The sequence below is a fragment of the Eublepharis macularius genome, chromosome 3 (assembly GCF_028583425.1).
Source record: "Eublepharis macularius isolate TG4126 chromosome 3, MPM_Emac_v1.0, whole genome shotgun sequence".
In the NCBI taxonomy this organism is placed as follows: Eukaryota; Metazoa; Chordata; class Lepidosauria; order Squamata; family Eublepharidae; genus Eublepharis; species Eublepharis macularius.
Genome location: NC_072792.1, coordinates 150,509,969 through 150,536,177, shown reverse-complemented (window position 1 = coordinate 150,536,177; position 26,209 = coordinate 150,509,969). Strand labels below are relative to the sequence as shown.

General features: G+C 38.5%; 1 protein-coding gene across 6 annotated transcripts in view; it reads right to left on the bottom strand.

Annotated features, from left to right (window-relative positions):
• The window catches only part of DCLK1 (doublecortin like kinase 1), a 283,608-nt gene that overhangs the window by 53,366 nt on the left and 204,033 nt on the right, over positions 1–26,209 (bottom strand). For 3 of the 6 annotated variants that reach the window (XM_054973774.1, XM_054973773.1, XM_054973776.1), the window contains one exon: positions 1,673–1,757. In XM_054973774.1, the coding sequence (XP_054829749.1) occupies positions 1,673–1,757 (85 nt within the window). Of the gene's footprint in view, positions 1–1,672; positions 1,758–23,700; positions 23,758–26,209 lie in introns of those variants that run through there. The other 3 variants (XM_054973777.1, XM_054973779.1, XM_054973778.1) reach the window with 1 other exon arrangement.

Sequence of the window (26,209 nt, the reverse complement as noted above, 5' to 3'; positions counted from 1 at the left end):
CTTTCCCCACCCTGATACCTCCCTTCACCACAACACCCCCTACTCAAAATCTTTCTCATATGACGCCCACTGTCTCCTATCTGCTCCTTGGAATACACGTCTTTGGCCATTGAAATTAAGCAGACCATCTTGCAACATTGGCACATTATATCGGATATAGGGGTGTGTGAATTTCCACCCACTATTGGATTTAAAAAAACCAGGAGCATAGGGGATCGTTTGGTACACACTGCATTTAACCGGAGAGTGGAAAACATCGACCTTCCGAAGGGGCATTTTGCCTGTGGACACTGTAAGGTGTGTGCATTAGTGTGGCCACAGGCTGACATTAGAACTGACGGGAGATTGGCAGACTTCAAGTGCAACCAATTCTCAACGTGTCAAACAGACAAGGTCGTGTATGCTATTAGATGTCCATGCAATAAGCTTTATATTGGCAGCACTAACCGTCCAGTACGTGTCCGGATCAGTGAGCATGTCTCTAGGATACGTCATAGTGTCAATGAAGCACCATTAGTAGAACACTATATGTCCCAACACAGCGGCTCTATGTCCTTCATCTATACGGTTTTATATGTAGCACGACATGACGAGCACTTTAATGTCCAACAAGATCTTCTGAGAAGAGAGGCAGAGTGGATCTTTCGCCTCCAGACACTACAGCCCAATGGACTCAATTCGGATCTTAATTTAAATTGTTTTTTGGGTTGATTCAGGATTCTACAGGGGCAATTTCCCCCCCCCCCCTCTCTCTCTTTCTCTCATAGTAGGCTGTGATATAAATATTATGTGCATATTTCTTTAAGTGTACCAGTCAGTTGAGAATATATTCGGGGTTGGTGTAGCGCGATTGAGGTGGTCCCTGGAAGTGCGCAGAGACTCAGCACGTGAAAGAATTTGTGGGAGAGTCGGGTGAGTATTTGGGAATTGGGGAGAGGTCTCGATAAGGGTTATGATGGCATATATTGTATTTTGCCTTTGTTTATTGTTTAGAGAATTAACATCGTGGTAGGAGAAATAACGCCCCGCGAAGAAGTGCTCATGAAACAAGCTTGAAATACCCGGAAGCTTGTCGGGCGAGGAGGTCCCCTTTCGGGATCTCCCGGTTGCTTTTCTCCACCTGCATATTCCATCTTCTCCTCCCAGTCTTCCAGCTCCTCTCCACTATCTCCGGAGGGACTTTTCATCTGCCCCCGCGGTTTCAGTGGGAATCCTCAGTGTATAAACTGAAGATAATTTATAAGAGAACTCATGGGATCATTCCCTTTTTGAGGATACACATGCTACTCAGTGTTGTAATATCTTGCTGTGTTTGATTTATTGTGATGATACTACAGTGATGATGTTTTAGAATTTCACATTTTGTATTTCACTTTTGTACATTATTCTCAAGTTTACACATAAAATATTTTTGTGAACATTGTGTTAATAACTTTGTGCATTGTAGCTTGGCTGTTCCTTCTAGGCTGCCTACAAGGTGCAAGGCCACTCCCCAGGCTGCTTGACAGTCTCTAACCCATCCTGGGTTGGGGGCTAAAACCACAGGGTGATGCCCTGTGAGGCAGACCTCACTCTATGCTAATGCCCATAAATCCTTTCCTCAGGCTTATGTGATATGCTTCAGTTGCAAACTTGCAATTTTGTTATAGAAAATTTCTGTCAAATGTTTTACCTTCACCAGGTCCATCATTTTCATCCATGGAGCTGCAGACTTTGGTAGATGCTAGTGAGGTAGAGGAACCACTGTGCTGAGAGCTCTGAAAATATATAGGATTGGGAAAGGGGAAGAAATATGAAAAGGAATTGGATTGTTAAAAAGGATTCTTCAATAAGGCGAGTCTATATGGCAAGGCAATCATTTGGACAGACCACCCTCTCAAGCATTTAGATGCATTATTCTGCAAACAACAACTTTTTAAAAATGCATTGTTGCTTTTTCGTTCATGTTCTCTTCATATCTAATCTGCTTCACCATCTCTTTCTGGTCTTGTTTTGAAAATGCAAAAAACCCTCTAAGAATTAACCTTTCCCCTGCATTTTTTCTGTCTTAAACTACCTCCACTTCTCCTACCTGATACCCTCATTTCTAGCCTTTCAGAGACAACTCAAGAGTATTTATGTTTAAATAATCTGCCTTTCCCTCTTTCCAACCACCATGATTATTGTATCAGTTCCTTTCAGTTTCTGCAATAGATGCCACTGAATGATTGTCTGAGTTGGTTCATGCACTGCACACAAAACCATCTGCTATGAGCCCACGTAGTTTCCTTTTTCCATTCTTGGCTGCAGGAGAGATCTTCTCTACAACTCTGTAAGTCATCACCATTTCATGCATTTTAGAAGTTCCATAATCATCATCTTCCAAAAGCCTTTCCCCAACTACTGTAACCTTGATGATTCTACCTCCTCTGTTAACTGAATCTTCTCTAGCATTTCCCAGGCAACCACATGGTGGAATTCAACTGTGTAACAACCCTGCTGTACAAACTGTGTTCTCTACGTTTTTGCCTGTGTAGCACTTTATTGTCAACAGTAGGAGCACTGAGATGGATCTTTGTTCAGCTGAAGATGAAAAACAGCCACCACCACCAATTTAGCAACTGCTCTAACAGTGAAACCTTTGTGCTAATTGCTTTATACTTTATAAAGCACAGTACATTTCAAATATGTTAAAATCCAGTTCTGCCTACACATATATTTGGCTAAAGTTTCCCCAAGAATGGCAGGATCTATAATAACCCAGTAAGAGAATTCTCTCACTAACATGGTCATTACCTCTTAGAGTTGTTTTAACTGTGATATGGAAAGCACCTACTGTGCAGAATATACCGCATTCTTGCTGTTTACTGTGTGCATGTATTTTGTTTCAAGTGTATGCATATGCAGACAAACTATGCTTTGCAAGGGCAGCCAGCATAAAGACATCACATATATAAGCAGTGAAATATATGGATGTGTGTTTCTCTCTGTGTATGACAACATACATGCTTAACACAGAAGGATGTAAAAACATAAATGCTACAATAGGTTGGGGGGGGAACAGTCCTTATCCTTCATTGCATACTATCCACTATGGATGAAACATCTCAGCAAGTCTATCTTAAAAATTATCTTATTGCATGTTGCCATTCAAAGGCAGACAAAATGAAATAGCACCACGTTGATGGTTGACTCCCAAGTTCCCTAGTAAGGCAATTGTCTCTAATATATTTTTTAAAATTTTAAAATCACATTTCTCACTTACTGCAAAGTATTCTAAAATAGTCAATTCTGTCTAGCATGCTGTTAACATAATGTCAGCCAGATCAGAAAACATTAGCGCCAACATATCTAACGATGGCACCAATATTAACTATCTTACTGTGTACAGCCAACATTACAGCATGTTTTGTGACAGGGCACTGACATATCTGTGTGTACAGCTGTTTGGAGCAAACTTGAAGATCTGGCTGTTAAATGAGTTATTGCATACTTTGTCCTTCAAACTCCTTTCTTTTCCAAGCAAACTTACTACATCTCACCTTGTTCAAAGATGTTTCATGTGTCCAATCCATATGCTTCTTACTCACACTTATATATCTCACCTTGTTCAAAGATGTTTCATGTGTCCAATCCATGTGCTTCTTACTTGCACTTATACTTATTCAGAGGTTGACAATGTATCTTTTCCTAATAATCTCACACAGCTGTAATATCCAGCTTAGAAAATGTAGTCCTCTTTCACACTTCCCAGACACACAACTGGTAACATAAGTAGGTTCCTTTCTTCATGAAAGTACACTAACCACTAGGTTATGAACTGCAGAATCAATACAGATTGAGTTCTCATCTTGCAATCTTAGGCAATACCACTCACAGAAGGATTTTAATGCATTTGACTGTATTCCTACTCCATTGCATATACATTGTAATGGTTGAACCTATTTCTGTCTACTGTCAAAAAACCTGTACTTTAAAATTTGTTTTGCCTCCTAATTACCATTACCATGCCCATTTCTGCATATGCGAAGTAAAATTTTACTTAGTGAGCTTTATACTACCTCTTCTTCTTTAACAACAGTTATGTATTAATTGCCTCTATGCAGCACATCTCACCAACACGTTTTAAGGTCAGGTTACTGCCATTTATATATGGTTGATGGAAACTCTTTACTGCATCTCTCCAGGATACGATGCCTATAAAATGTACTGATGTAGAATTCCTGAAGAAGCTATAGTATTACCATTCTGGATATCATACCCTATTCCAACTAGTCTCTCACAATTCTTAATATCAAACAAATATGTAAGAAAATACTGTGGGGGACTTGGTCAGAATAGGATCAGTACAGAATTATGTCTATGACTTCATGTCAATTGGACCAAGTTTAAGAGAAGAAATGAACAGATCTAAAGAGAGATCCTCATTTCCACATCCAGAGTTTTCATAATCTCTTGTCTAACTCTCCCCTTGCGGGTCATTCCATCCCTTCCTTTCCAAAAGGAAGACGTACAATCTAGTCATGGATCCCCAACTTTCTCTTAAGTGCAACAATCTGGTCAAGATGTTAGTTGGTAACCATTTGTCTTCCTCCAGCCAGAGCTATCTGCATATCCACAGCATTGAATTGCCCTGTAAAGCTGATTCCTTCCACAGTAGCTTTCCTAGCTCTTATCCTGCAGAAAGGTAGCTTGAACATGTGAAATCTGATATGAATCCTAGGGTGTCGGGCATTTCTCCACATTACCAATACACATTATTATCACTTAAATAACTTCTTTTAAAAAATTGAATTTCATATATTTTAACAGCAATATTAATATTTTAGCAAATAAAGACTGTCTAACATTTTAATAGAATTTTAGTCAGATAAGCCACTGCCCTCAAATCCAAGTAAAACATTAACATTAAAACATTACCTTGTAAATTATTTTTTAATAAAACAGTTTAACACAGAAAATGGATATAAGGTCACATTAGTTCCAAAGCTGTGAAACCAAATCTGTAGATGAAGTCATTAACAGCACTGAAGAATAAGAAGCATAGAAGTATCTAATATAAGGCCGAACCCACACTTCCCTACCTTCCGCTTTTCATACACAATAAATGCACTGGATTCTATCCCGCAATGTCCCAGTCTGTGTTCACATCCCCTCTTTTACTGCGCCAGCATCGTGCTATACTCTGTTCACTTCCCTGGGAGCATCGCGCGATATGGAGTGGATTTAGATCTGCCATCACTGATGACGACATCATGTAGCCTTTTTAAAAAAAAAAATTAATGCTAGATTTTCACTATATCAATTTTCTGCTCAATTGCAATGACAGGGCAACACCCCATTGATGCCTGTGATTGGTTAATGTTACCGCTCAACTATAATTATAGGATAGCGATTTTTTGCTATACGGATAATTTTAATTTAAAAAAAACAAACCCGGAAAGAGTCAACCTTTGTAGGCACAGTCCGCTTATCAGAAATTACCTAGGCTCTCCTTCGGCAGTGAAACATTATTTACTGTAAAAAAAAAAATGGCACCCTCCCCCCCCCCGATGCCTCCACGGACTTTTACAACACCCTTCCCAAACCGCTTGTGGGTGATCTTCATGAACGCGATTGCACAATAGCGCTAGGAATGCCCCTTTAAAAAAAAAGACAGGGGTGTGGGCATGCCTCGGACAGAGTTGGGACCATAAGAATTGCTTGGCAAAGAGGGATGGTGTTCTGGAAAGGCAAGAAACAAGGAAGTGTGGGTAGTTAAGAGGGGACAGTCTCTTTGGGAACTGCTATTTGTTCTCATCCATGGTGAGAACAAGAGAAGCGTTTGAAAGCGTGACAACCTTGTCTGAGGAGCAGCGCAACAGATATGATAGAATGGTGGGATTAAGGTAAGAGTATGTGAACAGCCCTCTGAGAAGCGCATAAATGGTGGGAAAATAGCGGCAAACTTGAGCTGTGTGGATTCGGCCTAAATTTTGTTAATTGGAGCCTTTATACCCAAAGAGCTCGGGTATAAAGAAAACAGACTTTCCCACCTCCATTGTGCAAATGATGCACCTATAGATTGAATAAAACCATTTTTTCTTCTGTAATTGAGAATTACTTATTTAGATTAAGAATGATTTATTTCCTATATTATCTTATCGCCTCCCATACTGGAAAACAGAATAATCTTGCTTAATTTGGATGGAAGACATTTTAATCAGTCTTGTAAGTCTATAGTTTCCCTTTTTTCAGATAAAAATGCATTTAGTGCGAAAGATTTCAGTTGTGTAAGACTTGAAAAATTTAAGTTTTTTAATTTGCTCCTGTTATTATATATTGAAATGAGATCATATGCCAAAATTAATAGTGACAGATCATAAGATAGTTAATATTTAATTTGGATTCTCAATAGGCTAAGATTTAGCAACTTTAAAAAAAAATTCTTGCCAGCATAAATATGATAATGTCATATCTTGCCCAATAGTATACTAATCAAGAGTATTTCCAGAGACAAATTAATAAGCTAACAGATGGGATGATTGACACTATTTAATGCCTTACTGTATAAAAAAGCCAAGCTGGCCTTTCCCGCCACAAGAAGTGATATTATTTAGTCTGTTCATTACTCCAAAATTAATACTGCTATAGGAACAAACAGGAAACAATCTCAAAAAGTGTCCAAAAATAAATATTTAGATCTATTGGAATATATTTCAAGATCATTTTCTTAGGGTTTCCTACAGAAGTGTCTCTTTCTTAAGGAGTTTTCTGCATGTTCAAATAGTACTAACACCCCAATGAGGAGAGTAATTTTGAAACACAGTGAGATGAATTGAATATCTCATTTTTGATTCCTGTGGAGATTTTCTGTGTCTACTGTATTGTCACTACCACCGTTTTGACTAGCCTATACAAAAAGGTTAGAAAGAAAAGGGAACTTTACAAAATATAATATATCAAAACATTTTCCAAATCCCTGATATAGTGCTGTTTGTTTTTATTTCCTTTCATGAAATAACACTTCTGCCTCACACTACAAACATATCTCCAAATATCTAACTTTATTCTTTTCCTAAATACTGGAGAAATATTTATCATTTAATTTTTATAACAGGAGAGATATCTATATACTTCTTAGTTTAGATGGATCCAAAACTGCCTCTTTTATATGGAAAACATCTTCAGCTCAACTTCAGCACCTGAGCCAGGTTAAGAGCTTTTTGCAAACATTTGTAACCACTCCTTCCTGCCCAATTCCCCATGCGACTGCCCTCAATCCCATTGCTTGGGCACATTCAGTAAGATTTTTGATTTTTTTAGTCTTTGAACAGCAGATCCCTTACAATTCTATCACAAATTGCTCTTCCTTTTCAACAGTGCTTTCTTGTGGGGCATGGGTAGCTAGAGGCACAGTTCAAAAACCCTCTTAGGAATATGAATATAATTATTTTTAGATTCTGGTCCATAATTTGGTGCTTTTCACTATACATTTTATGAACTTGTGGGAGCAAAACCTTAGGGAATGTCAACTTTTCTAAAGATATAAAGCAACACCTATTCTATATTTGTTAAAACATTCTTTATATCATACAACTATGGAAGACCATGGAACTACTTTTTATGAAATGAATTTCACAAGTATCCTGATGCCACACAGCTGTAGATCACATTAGGATTACTACAAAGAGAGAATTCCATACTGAAAATCCTTCAAGGAACCTGAAGGGCTTAATAACAAATGACCTGTCTTAATTTTAATTCAATCTGCACCATGAGAAATGTCATCACCTCCTAACAAATTTTGAGAATGAGTTCTTGCTTAAGTTTCTGGACACCTGGCTGTTTTTATGACACACCTACATAAAATGAAAGTGGCTGCATAAAAGCTGGATTGGTTCTTTGGTGTGAGTACTTCATACCCGGCTCAGGTTCATATAACAGATGGCCAACATACCACCATCTCTCTGTGACTGGAAAGGGAAGATCAGTGCTATAGAATTTCCCCCACATCTTTCTGAAAGATTTGTTCTGCAATTCTTTTGTGCATATTTAAAAGTGGGGAAAGACCAAATGACACTTCTCAAATATAAAGAGGAATATATGATAACAAATCAGGCAAATGCGTATTTGATGTTGATTATTTTTCTCCTCATACACCTGTCCTTTTCAACAAGCTATCATTATGCATTTTATCAGTAATAAAATTATGAAAGTAAAGTTGCAAAGAAGAATGTCTAGGAATGTGGTTGGTGTTTTTGTCAGACTTTTTTTATTCCAAAGTTAATGTAGGATTGCCAACCCCCTGAAAACATTTTATTTGTGCTCAAGAGTCTAGCAAGATCCTTTTACAATCTGTTACAAAGAAACTTTACTGCAAACTTAATCCATGAAAACTGGCAGTTTGGATTCAGATACTAAAAATTCTACTATATGAACTGTGTATTTGGGAAATAAAAAGCAATAAAACAGGCATGCTGGTTTAAGGGTCACATAGGGTTACCAACTCTGTGTTGGGAAATTCCTGGAGATTTCAGGGAGTACCTGGAGAAGGTGGGGTTCAGTGGGATAGAATGCTATACAGCCCACCCTCTAAAACAGCCACTTTCTCCGGGGGGAGGGAGTGATTTTTATAGTCTAGAGATCAGCTGTAATTTTAGGACATCTTCAGGCCCCACTTGAAGGACGGCAACACTAGAGACACACGATCTTGAATGTCTTTTAAAATGCCAAACCCCTAGATATACATATAATAGAAGCAATCCTCAATCACCTTGCATTTCACAAACGTGCTTTTTGAAAATGCCAGCAAAAAGATGAGCAATTTTTTAAAGGGCAGTTAAGAAATTTAGCCAACATTGTGTCCCTGGATAACATTTTGGTCAGTTATTTAAGAAAAGGGCATTTCAGCCTTTTGTTGGGGAACCATTTTGCTACAAAGCAAAGACTATGCATATTACCAAAAAGCAAGGGTCATTTCATAGAAAAAAAGCTGCAGGAACTTTTTTTAAAAATTTTTATTGGTGAGTACATAGAATATTATTAAATACACAAATTCCCCGTCTTATCTAAATTATATCAGCCCCCACCCTTTCCCCCACCCTCCTTATTGACTTCCAACAGCTTTCCAACCCCTAACCCATCTTATTATTTAAATTACTCTTAACTATAATTTTTCTAAATCTTATATATATTGTATCACTTATTCTAAGCATATTCAAATTCTTCTATATCTCCAATTTTCTAATATATCAATCTACATTCCACTGTTTCAACTATCTATTTTAATACAATTTTTTATTACTAATATTAGCTTAGATTAATTAATAACTAAATTTCCCCATTAATGGTAAAGTTACTTCTCTCTCCCCTTTATAAAGTCACATATTAATAATTCTCAAACTGCCACAATTCTCCTTTCACATCCCATTTTTTTTCTAGATATTGTTTCAACTTCTCCCAGTCTGCAATGTATTCTCCTGGATCAAGATCTTTCAATTTTCTTGTCATTTTGTCCATTTCTGCCATGTACAACAATTTATAAATCCAATCTTCTATAGTTGGTATTTCTTGCACTTTCCATTTCTGCATGTACAAAAGTCTTGCTGCTGTAATCATGTAAAATAACAATGTTCTATGCTGTTTTGGAACATCTTCCATTCCCAAGTTCAGTAGCAGCAATTCTGGGTTCTTATTTATTTGGGTTTGCAACACCTCATTAATTATTTTAATTATATCTCCCCAGTATTGCTTAGCTACCTCACAAGTCCACCACATATGATACAATGATCCTTCGTGTTTTTTACATTTCCAGCACTTGTCTGACATATTTACATTTCCAAGCGCAATCTTCTTAGGTGTTAAATACCACCTATACATCATTTTATAAACATTCTCTTTAATATTGGTACAAGTTGAAGTCTTCAAAGTATTTTTCCACAAATATTCCCATGATTCCATTGTTATTTCTTTATGAAAATTTATTGCCCATTTCACCATCTGGACTTTGACTGTCTCGTCTTCCGTATGCCATTTTAGAAGTATTTTATATATTTTCGAAATGTCTTTTTTACCTTCTTGTAAAATCACTTCTTCTAGCTCCGAGTTTTTCAGTCTTATTCCTCCACTTAAACAGTCCAAGTTGTAAAGATCCCTGATTTGCCTATATTGAAACCATCCATATTGAGGAGATAACTCTTCTTGTGTCTTTATTTTTAATATTCTATGTTCCATCGACGTTATCTCTTTAGAAGTTAAACACTGTTGTTCATTATAAACAGCTCTCGGGACTATTACTTCATATGGTACCACCCACGACGGGATACCACTTTCCATGTAATTCTTGTATTTCTTCCAGATTGTGAAAAGGCTTCTTCTGATATAGTGATGCAAAAACATAGAGTCCGCTTTAACTTTATCGTACGACAAGTAGGCATGCCATCCAAACAATTTTTTGTGTCCCTCCAAAGCCAGCAATTTACGGTCTTTTAACGTTATCCAATCTTTTAACCAAGTCAGACAAATTGCTTCGTAATATAATCTTATGTTTGGCAGTTGCAGCTCCCCTCTTTCTTTCGAATCTTGTAATACTTCATTTTCACTCGGGGTTTCCTGCCTGCCCACACAAAGTCTGAAATTTTTCTTTGCCATTTGTCAAATTGTTTGAAGTCTCGGATAATTGGAATTGTTTGCAACAAAAACATCACTCGTGGTAACACATTCATCTTCACTGCTTCTATTCTTCCCAACCATGACAAATTTAATTTATTCCATTTTATCAAATCTCTTTCTATTTGTTGCCACAGTTTCTCATAGTTATTCTTAAATAAGTCTATATTTTTTGCAGTCAGCTCAATTCCTAAATATTTCACTTTATTAGTTACCTCACAGTCTGTTGTCTCCATTAATTCTTGCTGTTTTTGCTTCGTCATATTCTTACACAATATCTTCGACTTCTTTTTATTCACATAAAATCCCGCCAAATCACCAAATTCCTTTATTTTATCCATTATTTTTGGCATGTTATCTATTGGATCTTCCACTATCAACATTACATCATCCGCAAATGCCCTGACTTTGTAGGAAAATTCCTTTATTTTTATGCCACGAATTGTGTCGTCCTCTCGAATTTGAATCAGCACAATTTCCAAAATCAAAATAAACAACAATGGAGACAATGGGCAGCCTTGTCTTGTACCTTTACTTATTTTCAGTTTTTTAGTCAAATCATCATTAACTACAATCGCTGCACACTGGTCTTTATAAATTCCTTTAACTGCTTGTATGAATTTTTCTCCCATTTGCAGCTTTTCCATAGTGGCAAACATAAAAGTCCCAGTTCAAATTGTCAAAAGCTTTTCCCGCGTCAACAAAAAAGAAACCAACTTCCCTATCACAGTGCTTATCGTAATATTCAATAGCGTTTATTACTGTCCTTAAATTGTCCTTAATTTGTCTTTTAGGTAGGAATCCAGCTTGTTCTTCTGCAATAAATTCTGACATCCATCCCTTTAATCTTTCCGCCATAATTTTCGCAAATATTTTATAATCATTGTTCAACAACAAAATTGGCCGATAGTTCTTAACGTTAGTCAAGTCCTGTTCATCTTTCGGAATCAATGATATATTAGCTTCGTTCCATGAATCAGGAATCTTTTGGCCTTGCAAAATTCCATTGATTACCTCCCTTAGAAATGGTGTCAGGTCATTAGCCATCATTCTGTAAAACTTTGCTGTTATTCCATCCGGTCCAGGCGCTTTCCCTAATTTTGTTGATTGTATAGCTTCTTTTATTTCTTCCTCTGTCACTTCCCTATTTAACTTCTCTTTCCATTCCTCTGAAATTGTTGGAAGCTTCATTTTCTCCAAATATTCCGCTATTGAATCTCTATTCACCTCCTTTTTTTGGTACAGTTTTGCATAAAATTTAAAAAAGGCTCTACTAATGGCTGATTGATACGTCAATATATTATCCTCTTCTCGAATCTTAGTTATGGTTTTCTTCTCCTTTTTTTTCTTTAGCTGCCACGCTAAGTATTTCCCAGGTTTATTTGCACCTTCAAACGACTTCTGCTTCATTTTTTTAAAATTCCACTCCAATTCCTTGTTATTCATTGCCGTCAATTGTTCCTGCAGGATTTTCATATCCTGATATATTTTCTTTTTCCCTGGTCTTTTCTTAAGTTGTATCTCTTTGGCTTTAATTTTTTCCATAATTTCAAGTCTCTTTTCTTCCTTTCTCTTCCTAGCTCTTGCATTCAGATCCATTAGTATTCCTCTAATCACAGCTTTATATGTGTCCCATACCTTATAAGTTGATACATCCTTGTTCAAATTGTACTGTATAAAGAATTTGGTCTCTCTTCGTAACAATGCAATGTTTTCTTCCGTCTGCAGCAAATCTTCATTTATCCGCCATCCTCTTCTTTTAGTATTTTTTTCAAATCTCCACATGATTGGATTATGATCTGAGCCTACCTTGGGCATTATCTCCACGTCTCTAGTCCATACCACCAATTCTTTGGAGGCCCAGATCATATCAATTCTTGATAATGTAAAATGTCTTGCAGAGTAAAATGTATATTGTCTATTTTTAGGATTTTGTCTCCTCCATACATCTTCCAGACTTTCTTGTTCCTTAATAGCAAAAAACGATTTTGGCAAAAGTCCTCTTTTTTTCTGTGCACTTTTAGATTTCTTGTCTTCTTCCTAGTTTGTAACTCCATTGAAGTCACCTGCCAGAATTATTTGATCATAGGTCAGTTCATCTAGTTGTTTCTGTAAATCCTTGAAAAAATTTTCTTTTGCCCCATTAGGCGCGTAAATTCCAATCACCAAAATCTTCTTAGAATTCCAAATTATTTCCACTGCTATATATCTGGCTTCTGTATCGCGTAAAACTAATTTTGGCTGCAGCTCTTCCTTTATATACAATACAACACCTCTCTTCTTTTTGGAAGCTGCTGCAAATTCATTTCCAAGTTTTGCAAGTTTCAAATATTTTACATCCTGCTTTTTGATATGTGTCTCTTGCAAACACACTATGTTACAAGCTGCAGGAACTTATTAGCATAACTCATTAGCATATGGCACACCCCTTGACCGGGCTGAAATGTCCAGGATTTGGCTGTTGCCAGATGGGGGAGTATTCCCCCACCTGGCAGTGGCCCGATCAGGGCCCTTTTGGCCCCAATCCAGGCTGAAGCAGGTCCCAAATGGCTCAAAATGGCCATTTAGGGCATGTCCCAAAGGCGCCCAGATCAGGTCAGTGCTGGGCAGGGGAGGGGTCCCCCGCCAGGCACCAACCCAATCTGGGAGGTTTTGGTCCTGTTGGCAGACGAAACGGGCTCCAAATGGCCAAAAATGGCTGGTTGAATTCCGAATCAGGTTCAAGGTATTGGTTCTTACCTTTAAAGCCCTGAGCGGGTTGGGACTAGGGGTGTGCAATTCGGTATTCTGATTAGGTTAAAGTTACCGAATCAGGGCCGTTTTGGTTTTTTTCAGTATTACCAAAACTTTTTCTGAATACCGAAAAATTTCGGTAATACCGAAACAGAGATTGCCGAAATGATTCAGCCATTGTTTTCAATGAGAAAACCTTATCCCGGATTTCTGGGAGTCTGGGGGGGCATTTTCTGTCTGAATCACACCAAACTTGCTGGAGACCTTCTCCTAACTCTCCTCTAACTACCTGCCAAGTTTCAGAAAGATTGGACTTTGGGGGGCCATGTTATGGCCTCCCAAACAAGGTGCCCCATCCTCCTACACTCTCCATGGTTCTCTATGGGGAAAAACAAGTCCTCTTTCTAGGTGGCTTGGGGTGGCATTTTGCAAGCAAAGTGCATCCAACTTTCAGGGGACCTACTCCCACCTGTCCTCCCACCCTCCACCAAGTTTCAGGCAGATTCCACTTTGGGGGGGGCATTTTATGGCCTCCCAAAGAAGGTGCCCCTATCCACCTCCACTCCACTATTCCCTATGGGGGAAATAAGAGCGGCTTGTCTGGCTAGGAGTGGCATTTTGCATGTAAAATGCCCCCAACCTTCAGGGGCCCATCTCTCATCTGTCCTCCCACCCTCCACCAAGTCCCAAGCTGATCCCACTTTGGGGGGCCATTTTATGGTCTCCCGAAGATGCTGCTCTTAGCCCCCCCTTTCTCCATTATTTTCTATGGGGGAAATAAGAGAGGCTTGTCTGGCTAGGGGTGGCATTTTGCATGCAAACTGCCCCCAAACTTCAGGGGACCTCCTCCTACCTGTCCTCCCACCCTCCACCAAGGCCCAAGCTGATCCCACTTTGGGGGGCCATTTTATGCCAAAGGTGGTTCTCCTGCCACACCACTTTGTCTTTCTACTGTGGGAAAGACTTCTACACCACAGAAACACATGGGATTGGGGCTGCCAATGGACACAGCCACAGTCCACCTCCACCCAAACTGCCAAATACCACACACATCCTCCCCAAAACCTAACCTCCCCTGTCCTGTGGCCAGCCACTTTCTATTGATTCCTGTTATGGGAAAATCTCCCACAGCAGGAACCCATGGAATGTGGCATCTATGGCCACAGGCACAGTCCCCCTTTTAAATCCACCCCCCCACACACGCAGCCCCACACTGACCCAAAGACACCCTCCCCAACATTCCCACACCGGCCACTACCCCAGGAGCAGGCTGGCCAGCCATCCCCCATTGTTCCCTGTGATGGGAACTTTTAAACTCTCTTTCTCAGGGCAATTATGCACAGCTCAGGGGTGCCACAATGGTGGGCACACTCCTGAGTGTGAGTTTGTCCCTGAGAAAGAGCACCTGAACCACAGACACCCTCCCCCAAATTCCCCCACCACCTACAGAGATGGCTGGCCAGCCAGCCCCATTGTTCCCTATGATGAGAACCAACTGCACAACAAAGAATAAAACACAAACACACACTGAATAAAGTTTTTAAAAAAATATTTTCTCACTTTCAAAGTACAAGTAGGCAAAGCATTGTGACACATTACATCAGCAGTCCCCCACACAGAAAAATAACACAACTCACTTCACATTAAAGAATCACAAAAACACAATTCCTGTCAAAAACACTTTATTTCTTGAACAGCTTTAGGTTACACAGCAGGGGGGCACACCAAAGGGTATGCCAGCAGTATCTTACAAAAAAAATAACACAACTCACTTCACATTAAAGAATCACCCAAAACACAATTGCTGTCAAAAACACTTTATTTCTTTAACTGCTTTAGGTTACACAGTAGGAGGGCACAACAGGGCATGAAAGCAGTCTACTACACAAAATAACACAACTCACTTCACCGTTTTTGACAGCAATTGTGTTTGGGTGATTCTCTGATGTGAAGTGAGTTGTGTTATTTTTGTGTAGTAGACTGCTTTTATGCTTCGATCAGCGGATAAATGTTTACTGGTGGTCCCCAGCCCTACGGAAGCCTGCCTCACTTCAACCAGGGCCAGGGCCTTTTCAGTCCTGGCCCCAGCCTGGTGGAATGCTCTGTCAATGGAGACCCGGGCACAGCGGGACATATTATCGTTCCGCCGGGCCAGTAAGACAGAGCTGTTCTGCCAGGAATTCGGTGGTTGAAGGGGGCAGTGCCATGTCAGCCTCCCACCTTTGGGGTGGGGTGGGGGTTCTCCCCACCATTGAACTTGGTTAATTTATTTCATTATTGTTTTGTATGTTGATTTTATTATTGTTGTTTTATTGTTTTTATTGATTTTAACTTGTTCACCACCCAGAGCCCCTGAAGATGGGTGGTGTATAAATTGAAATATAATTTTTTTAAAAAAATGACGGCTTGGGTTTCACACTCATGGTCTTCCAAGAAGAAAGAAGAATTTTGAATGCTGGGAAATGTATAATGGATTGAATGCAAGATAAAGTTTATTACTTTGAGATTTATAAACTTGTTCACACTTAAGACCAACGAATAGGATTGCTCCATGTGGATCTGCCCTTGCCTGAGGAAACATTGGTATGACCTCATGACAGTGCCTTTTCAACTACTGTCCAAAAGTTGTGGGAATCTCTCCCTAGGAGGTGAAGCTGGAATTGTCTACTCAGGTCTTCCAGAAAAAAACTAGAAGATTTTCTACTCCACAGGCCTTTAGACTGACTGATAGATGACTGACTGCTATATTTTCACTGGCTTTCTATTGCTTTTCAATTATTTGAAAATTGCTACCAGCCACTTTGGGGAACCTCTGATGGAGCTAAATGAAAGTATTAAAATGAACTTACTAAAGAAAATATTTTAGTTGAAATAAATAGTTCCCCCAACACTTTATTTTTGTTGCTTTTCCCTAGAAAAAGTCAATGCAGTCTCCCACCCCAAATCTAACTTCTTGTGTGCCAAACAATACAATTGTTCTATTGTTAACAGCTGGATGCAGAGATTATATCACCTTCTGTGCTGGGTGCCAATCTGTTTCTAGGCACAATTCAAAGTTCTGGTTCTTCTGACCTTTAAGGCCTAAATGGTTTGAGCCTGGGGGTCCTTAAAGGGCTGCCTCCTCCCATAACTGTTCAGCCCACCAGTTAAAATCCCCTTATAACCCCTGCTGTGTGCACTTGTGCATGCAGAGATGAGGTGGGTGGCAACTAAAGGCAGGGCTTTCTCAGTGGTAGTATCTTGCCTTTTAAATGCCCTCCTCCTTGAGCCTCACTTGGTAGGCATCCTATTTTTCCCTAGAAAACATTTATTATCCAGATTTTTAATTGAGGGGATGCCATATTTTTTAGTTGTTTTATGATCTGCTTGTAGTTTGAGGGGAAAATTTTAAAATATCAGTTTTGGCTGCTGAGTATTGTTTTATGGTGTTTTTAAGCCCTGGCTTGTTTTAATGTTATTGTAGTTATGGTTTTATGGTATTGTTTTTACCTTATGAGCTACCCCAAGCAAGTCTTTGTGAGGCACCATAAGTAAATAATTGAAAAATTAACCCTTGCTTACTAAGGGTTTCTTTTGTAAGGGAGTTATTTTGTTGCTTTTATGTTGCTTCCAGTCAATATATTACTTTAATAACTAGATATCATTTGTCTAATGAGCTAAAAAAGGATTCACTCATGCCATCTTTCAGCCCTGTGGACATTGGCTAAGCTTCTGTGAACTGCTCAGGGTATACAAGTCAGCAATAAAATACTGAAAGTGCAGTTTTTGAATGAGTGAAAGATATCTGAAAACAAAAACTTCCAATAGGGTCTCTACTAACAGGAAAACTAACAGAGGCCCTTTTTTGCATTTGTGGTTTAAACTACCATTTATGCGCATTTGCCATGATCACAATGGCTTCGGTATGGCATCCCCACATTTTACACTGTCCGAGGCAGTTTCGATTTGGTTTTAATTTTAGATGGGCTTTGAAGCCTTGGTGCAGTTTCGGGCCTTCAGGGCTTTGCAATTCACATTACATCGCAGGTGTTGTAACCTTCAAATGTTGGAACCCATTCCACCACCACCCCTCCCCGGTCCCATGCCCAGGCAATTGGTGGCGGAGTTCTGGGGGAAAACATGTACTTTTCGTGCTTGTTCTACTCTCATTTTTTTTAAGCCTAGCCAGGAAGGGTTAAAATGCTGCTGCTTCATCCCCTTGGGCATCTTTCTTGCAGCTTTGTTTCCAAAGGGCTGTGCAAACCGCTTGATTTTTTTTCTCTTTCGCAAAGCCTGAAACATGCCTGGGAGGATAGGAAAAGCAGCCAGGAGGAATGTGAATTACAGATTACAACTATTCTTGCCTTTGGGCGGGGGGGGGAGTGTGTGTACATACCCCAAGGGAGGAAGGAAAAGCAGACATTTAACCCTTTCCTGGCTTTTAAAGCCAGCAGGGAATAAGCAGCAATATTAGGAATCGTTCCTGGCTTTGGAAAAAAAATATAAGAGAGTACCCAAGAGGAAGGAAGCCAACGAGCAGCCTTATGACCCTTATGTCATTTTACTGATAAAAATGGTGGAAAAGGAGTTCAGAGAGCTGAATGGGGGATGGGAGTGGTTAATTCCGCACAAACCAATCAGCTCCCAGGGAAAAGGAGAGTGGGGAGAAGAAAAGCAGAAGGGAAGTATAGAGTTCTCACTGACATTAATTGGGCCAGACGCAATTTGATACCGGCTTCAAAATAACATCGTAGTATGTCAGCAGGGGGGGAAATTGGGGATATCTTGGACAAACTTCGGTACTGCGTCTCATGACTACCTTGCAGAGCAAAACTCCTGCAAGGGAAGCAGAACAGATACTGAAATGCTTTAAAGTCCCAGTGCAAAAAGGATCAGAGTTAAAACACTTTTAAATCTACTGTCTTCAGTTTACTTAGAACTCTGTTTAGGATTAGGTAGTGGCTGGAGATCTCCTAGAATTACACCTAATCTTTAGATGACAGAAATCAGTTCTCCTGGAAAAAATAGCTGTTTTGGAAGTTGGACTCTATGGCATTATACCCTGCTAAGGTATACCCTTCCCCTGACCTTGGCCTCCCACCCCCCAAATTTCCAGGAATTTCCCAACCTAAAGCTGGTAACTCTACTGGGATTGCACTGTAAATGCTATTAATAAGTGACAGAAAATTAGCAAAGAAGTGTGTGCTAGGGAAAAAAGAGCCGAAGGAAAGGGAACTGAATTTCATATATTGATCTGAATTAAACCGGCCAATGTTTGAATGCAAATGTCTAAGTAGAGCTTTTTTTAATGCAAACTCAGATTGTGAGGTAACCAAAACAGTTCACATCGAGAAGCAGACATTCACTAGGCATGGCTCAAGATGTCCTGAAGAAGTACAATAATTATTTTTAGAGCTCAGTTTTCTCTGATTCAACAGGCACCTTTTCATCAGGTCACTTAACGAGAGTGTTTTAAAGACTTTTACACAAGAGAGTAGTGAAACACTTAAGAAAGAGTATATCAATTTCTTGGTTTATACTTCACATCTATCATTTATTACTTAATTACATTTACTATCCAAAGAACCTATTAGGAATAAAATTATCTCTTCCACATTTACTGTCTTCCCTCAGCACACATAATTTACATAAATCACTGCACATATTTGTGTTTAGTACAAGTCTATGAATCCCATAACGCAGTGACCAAAAATCCATATGATATTGCATGGGTAAATGCTTTTTCTGGTTTTCCCATTTTCAAAAGAAGCTCACTGAACTTTTAAAATAGATTTTCCCATTTATTTATTATGTAACTTACATCTTAAAATCCAGTAAAGGCAATCAGTATAGCAAGGTTAAATACGAAACAGATGTACAATGCACTGCGTGACAGTACAAAAAGAAGGTACTTGGACTTGATTTATTAGCAAACAAAACCACTCATCCGCCACCACTTTAAAATGTTTTACAAGTTTTGCTGATTAACAGTTACTTTGGCATTTATAGAGGAAAATAAGTGTAATACAAAAAACATGTTCAAGAAAATGGCGCAAAATTGTAAACTCATTTCATCCACAAGCATTCACAATACTGCCATTTTCTTTCAGTAGTGGAAATAAACCAAATGACAAGTATAACACAGCAAAAACAAGAATGCCTATAAAGTAGCCACCAGATAAGCGTATAGCATAGCCAATACTTTATGATCCATACCTTGCTACACATCAATAATTTAAACAAATATGCACAAATACATACACCAAAAGACATACAAATAGGCATGTGCAAATTGTGTGTGTGTGTGTGTGTATAGAAGTACAATCAATTTACAGAATGTGTTCCTGGCTCACCAAAGACAAGTTCTCATTAATAAATTTCTTCATATGATCATTTAACACCAGTATTCAGCCTGAAGAAAAGGAACTGTGAACCAGGTAATAGAATCTCCAGTCTAAGCCCACTGAAATCAATGGGCTTAGACTGGAATAACTCTGCTTAAGAGTTCACTGACATAGAACCAGCAGCCATTCCCATAACTACTGGCCAAAGTGCTATCTCAACCAGAAAGATAACTGTGGCTCATCATCTGTATCACACAGTTCACACTAAACGTTTCCCATGTGATAAGGTACCTCTGTTGTGATCTGTGTGAAAATTCCTTAGTGAATACCAATTTAAATACTTTATTTTCTCATATGATGCTAATGCCATAAGTATTGCACCTTTCTGAACAAGTACAGATTAAATATGGAGGCTGTCTAATAAATATTACCATAGACAAATGTTTTGTACCAATTAAATCAATGTTTTCTTCTGTAAGAAAAGTCACTCCAAACTTAATTTTTACATAAATATCAATTTGTCTTATACACACACACATACACATATATACAAGTTATATGTATTTTATCATATCACTATACAAGGAATATTGATAGTATGATCTACCTTTGGATTTTGTTTTAAAACGCCACATGCCATATCATACCAATGCAAATGAATAAAACTACTTAACATAATCAGCTTTTGGATTTGCAGTATGATTTCTGATACTATAATACATGACTTGGACTCATATTAATCAAACTAATAGATATAAAATGTGATTAACATTGGAAAAAGTAATGATTTAGACCAAGCATTATCATTAAAGTAATAGCTGGAATTCATTTCAACTCATATTAATACAATTTATGTAAAAATTTCCCCTGATTTCAGGATGTTGTGGCTGGGATCCAGAAGATCTGTTCTTCTGTGAGCAGAACCAAAAATACTGTCTATGAATTTGCTTGCAAATGCAAAAGTCCTTGAAAAACCGACTAGCTGCCCTGCGTGTATATCATATGCAAGGTCTTCTTCATCCATATAGGGGGAAGGAATGACTATCCTCAGACAAGAAAAACATTTGGAAGCCCCTTTCTGAATAGTAAAATGGAACACTGGATCCTGACCTATCTGATTTCCAATACACCAACCATAACATTGGTTTAAAATACTATCATTAAAACATTAATAGAAAAGATACATTCAACTGAATAGTAAGTGGCTTAAATCCTGCCAAAAATTAACACTGACGGAAGAGTTTCTTCCAGTGGAGTGCAACTTTCTCACCTCTCCCTCCTACTGCAGCCTCAACTGCCCCCCATGCTACTCATGGGGGAGGGGGATTACTCCCAGGAACAACATGAGGCTGAAAAGGAGAATTGGTGGAAATCTTAAGATGAAGAAGGGAATTGGTGGAAATTAGCACAAGTATTAGGTGGGATCCAACCCAGTGCTTTCAAAAACCATTACACCAACTTTTATGTAACCTTTTGGTTCTTCATAAACACCATATGGCCCTGTTCCCCTCACCCCCAAATTTAATTTCTGTTTCTGAAGTTTGGAATGTATATCCACATAAAAAGGGATTGCCTATGAAATTATGTGTCTTCAATTTCTCAGGAACTTTCATTTTAGAAGTAAATGGTACATATATTTCCCATCAAGAGCGTCCTAGTCAGAATGTTATGTGAAACTGATGAAATGTTATGTGAATCGAATTAAATGGTATGGCCTCAAATATCCTTTGATATAGCTTGCATGGAAACTTGCCATGATATTCACCAACTAGTAATTCTAAGACAGTATCTCTCCCTCTACAGCAAAAACAAAGTCATGCAATTTAAATTCAGTGGCAATCCTCTATGCGGTCTTATGCCTTAATGGAATTTTTAAAGTCATAGCAGTCCATGAAATGAGAGGAAAATGAAATTAGAGCATCTCATATTTTCCAAAAACTAACCCAAGGATCAGAAAAGTTATTTCATTCATTATCTTTTTCTTTGTTCTGGGTAACTGATTCCAAGCCAAGCCAAGCCAATCATCAACAAATTAAAAAATTATACCACATAGTGGGAGTAAAGTGAACAAGACACAAAGTGAAGTTACTTGGTAGGCTTTGACTTCCATAAGGTACAACAGGTTATCTTCTAAAGCTTCTCATTGATTTCCCTAATGTAATAGGCAGATGTCTAATTTGTCAGATGCTAAATGACAGATTTCTTCTTAAATTAAAAAAACCTAAACTGGGAACTCAAAACCTATAATATAGGCCAGATTCTTGTAATGATATGACACACAGAAAGCAGCTAAACACTCATCTTTCCTCAACAGCTACACCCTGGATATATAAATGCATTGTGTGGTTGTTGCCATGATACTTCATTAACACATGAAAGGCAACATGTTGGAATATACTACTAATACTACCCTAGACCACAGGTTTTTGATCGGCAAATACAAAGAACCCAAAAGAAAATGGTAAATATTACTAAATGAAAGGGTTGCAATATAGAAGCTAAAATCCTGTGCTTATGGTATGTTGTCTAGAGATTTGTAAAAATACTCACTGTGTGTTTTGTGATGTAGACTGATCATTTAGTCAACATTCTTAATTCAGTGTTGTACAAAGTAAATAAATATTGTTTAAAATGTTACTTCTAGATGTATTTGGCAACAAACTAAAATTAAGCTAGCTCTATAGAGGACCATGACTGCAATTAAAGCATATAGCTTCTATTCTCCAAACAGCAAAACCACAAATAATTAATGTTTGTGTTAAACTGGTGGTTGTTATGAGCTTCATAATGGCCAATTCAATCAGAACATCTCTGGAGCAAACTGCTATATTAATAGAAGAAGCCAAGAGACCTACTGGGACTCTACTGAAATGGTAGGATAAGCACAGCGCCCGTTGTATAGCAGTCTGGTCAAGCTAAATTACCATTGAACTGTACCATGTAGATTTTAACAACAGCCAGATTAACAAAAGCATACACACAATATGCACACTGGGAACTGTGCATATTCAGCTAACACAAAGCAAGAGAAGAGAGGGATAACAACTGGGAAATAGGTATGAAGAATATAGTTCTATAGTTTCCACTTCTCAAAAAGCTGATTGCAGAATAACAGCACTCATTTTTGTCATATCTAGGTCTGAAAAATGTGTCCCCATATTTATATCAAACTCAATACACAAACAAAAAATCAAAAGTGAAAAATCTGAAGTAGTGAAGTGCTGCTGTTACAGATTTTAAAAATCAGATTATCTTTTTAATCATGTTATTTTCAATATGTGTTCTGTGTACGTGTACTATATATTTTTATTGTATCCTCTACCACTGGAAGAAGGCTTCACACTTAGCTGAGTGGACTGGTAGGATACATCCTACCACCCATTGGTTTGTATCCTACCATTCCACTCAGCAAAGTTTGAAGCCTAACTCCAGCCTAATGAGCCTTCCTCCAAATTAAGGGACAGTTAAGATGGAGGAAGTGTCAAGCTTTGCTGAGCAGAAAAGTAGGATAGGCCAATATGTTTAAAATTGTAAAAAGCCTTATTTAGAAGGTCAACATTTTCAACATCAACATGAACAGAAGGAGAACAGAATAGCACTGTGTGCCTGGACTGGTTATTCTGGGCATGTTAGACTGTGTAGCTAGACTCACCCTCTACACCTACCACTAGCATCCGTTGGCTGATCACTGTACAGCTTTCTAGGCTACTGATCCCCCAATCTGTAAGTATCTGTATTCCAGTAAAAAATGTGTTGCTATACAGTGGACATCTATTGGTTACGTAAGACATAGTGCCTCTTTTCATTAATTACCCTGTCCAATTTTCATTTTGAAATATTTGCACAATGCAGTCCCCTGTTTGAAGCATACCCTAAGCTAAAGCCTCTGCACACACGAACAAACAACATTTTAATATTTATTTTGTGATTTGCTATTAGTAACTAACTACATTCTTAGAAAGTGTTAGACCTTCACTCAGTCACAAACCATTAAGCACTGTTCCATTTTCTCTTATTACACAGAGTCTCCTACTGAATCCAAATCATCCTCAGAGAGTGGGCGATGCAGGTCCTGTAAGATGAAGGGCAGTATACATTTGTTTACTGTTTGATTTGCTGCATCGCAACTTTACTCTATTAAATTCTTAACCAACACCAGCCAGAGAGATATCAATTAAAAATTCTCTCTTCTTAAATTTACAAACATTGATTTAATCAAATATTTACTGAATGTCTTTATAAAAAGCATACTATCATTTTACCCTCTGATTATTTCAACAACATATACTTTGTAAACGTTTACTTTGTAAGCAACATATACTTTGTAAACAGTACTCTCAAAATCTGGTAATTCTTTGATAATAAAACTATCCTGTACATTTCTTCCTGGTGTAGAAGATAACAGAAGTGCTTTGGCAGAACAACTGTGGGGGAAGGGACCACTTTAGTTACTGGGCTCTTATGGATGGTAGCCAAGCAACCAGTTCATATCAGCAGAGAAACAGAGCATGTGTTTGAGAATGTTAGACTGTGTAGCTAGACTCACCCTCTACACCTACCACTAGCATCCTTTGGCTGATCACGTAATCTACAAATGCCAGAGGTGCAGAAGTATAATAAGTGGCCTCATTCCATCTACACACCACAACACATCTCAAAGATATGCATTACAGAGAAATAAAGAGAGGATGTTCAAGGAGAAGGAAGGTAGAACTGACAGCAGACTCATTTCAAGGTAAATTATATGGAGGTGTTTGTTTAGAAGGGATAGAAATCAATACAGCACTAATGTGACTGTCCAGGTTTCCTGAACAATATGGTAATTTCAACAGTTCTGAGTCCACCTCTGAACTTGACATTAAGGCTAAGTGTTTCCACTTGCCAGCTACACCTCAGTCTTGAAAAGGACCTGCTACTCTCTGCTGCCTTTCATCTGGGGAGGTGAAATGTTTCTACCCCCTAAATGTCACTTGTAAAAGAAATGCCAGTTGTGTTGTGTACATTAATGGTAGATTAATTGTAGTATAAATCTAAATAAATAAACTCCTCTAAAATTGTGCTAATGGCATATTGTAATGGGCACAAAAGAAACTCGACTGGAAAAGGAAGAAAACTAAAAAAGAAACACATGCCCTGCAGTGCAGCCCAAGGACCTGCCTAGCCCAACATCCATTAACAGGGAGCAACCAAGATCTCTCCTATCAGAAGTGCACAATTATTACCAGCCGCCAGCAAACATCAGAGATGCCTAAACTGAGATGCCTAATTGAGAATTATCAATGTGAGGGGTTTTTTTTTGACAAAGATATGATCTAAAACATATACCTTCCAAACAGGTAAAAAGTGATCAACAATGCAAAATGATCAACTATGCAAAGCTACACCCTTTGAAAACCACTGACTTTAACAGACTTAGAAGACTGTTAACTCTATTTAGGATTTCAATGTAAATTACCTATTTATTGAAGGAAATGATTGAGCTTGTCCTCCATAATCCAAACCCCATTTTATTTGTATGTTTCTTAATTGTTACAGTCTTCATCAACAAACAAGAAATGGTTTAAACTAGAACCTAGAAAATTCTGGTGCAAGCTGCAACAGGGCATTAAAGAAGCAGATATGGGAACAAGGGAATTCAGGGAGGGAAAGAGTTTTATTCAAGATCAGGGTGAATCATGAATATTCAGATATAAGGTCCCAATAGCCTGCACAAACAAGAGGTAAGCAAAGATCAGGCAGATCGGGCAATCCCCCTGTTGTTCAATTGTTGGGGAGAGGGGTGTCAGCAAATTAGGGACTATTTGGTGAAGAGTGGAGTCTCAAGTAAAATAAGTTAAGGCCAACCCTTGTGCAGTCATTGCAGCTTGTTACTTTCTTCCTTCAAAACTCCAACCTCCTTTAAGCTGCTCCTTACAAGATGTTTCTGCAACAAATGTTTCCTTAGGACTTCTCCGTTCATCTTCCTCTCTACCAACTGTCCTGTTACTTAGGCTTCATAGCATAGATCCTCTTACACTTCCATGCTTGCATCCCTTAAACTTCAGAGTTCCTGCTTATAGCTAATTTGGCAGCTAATTTAAGGAAGGATTGTTTCTTTACAAGGTGAGTGCAATTAAGCTTAATTGCATTGCTGAATATGCAAGAACCACAAAAAAATGCTACTCCTTTCCATGCCACTTGAACAAAGTAAATAGCACTGGAACAGGTGGGCAGAGCCCATGCCGTGGCTCCATCCAATTTTGGCACCAAGAAGCTACAGGTCCTTGTGCAAAGACACTGGCTCCCTTTGTTACCTGGTGACACAGAAATAAACAGCACCGCTGTGATTCCCACACTGCCTGAGTACATTAACAACCCATCCTTAATCACCTGCAGAGAACTGAAGCAAACACAGTAAATTTGAATGGGGGACTAGCTATGCTAGAAACAGCATGAAACAGCAGACCTGAATGCTGCTTCCATATTAACAAATGGCTCATATGTAAATGTACAAGTATTAATTTTTTCAGCAAATTCCTTTTTGA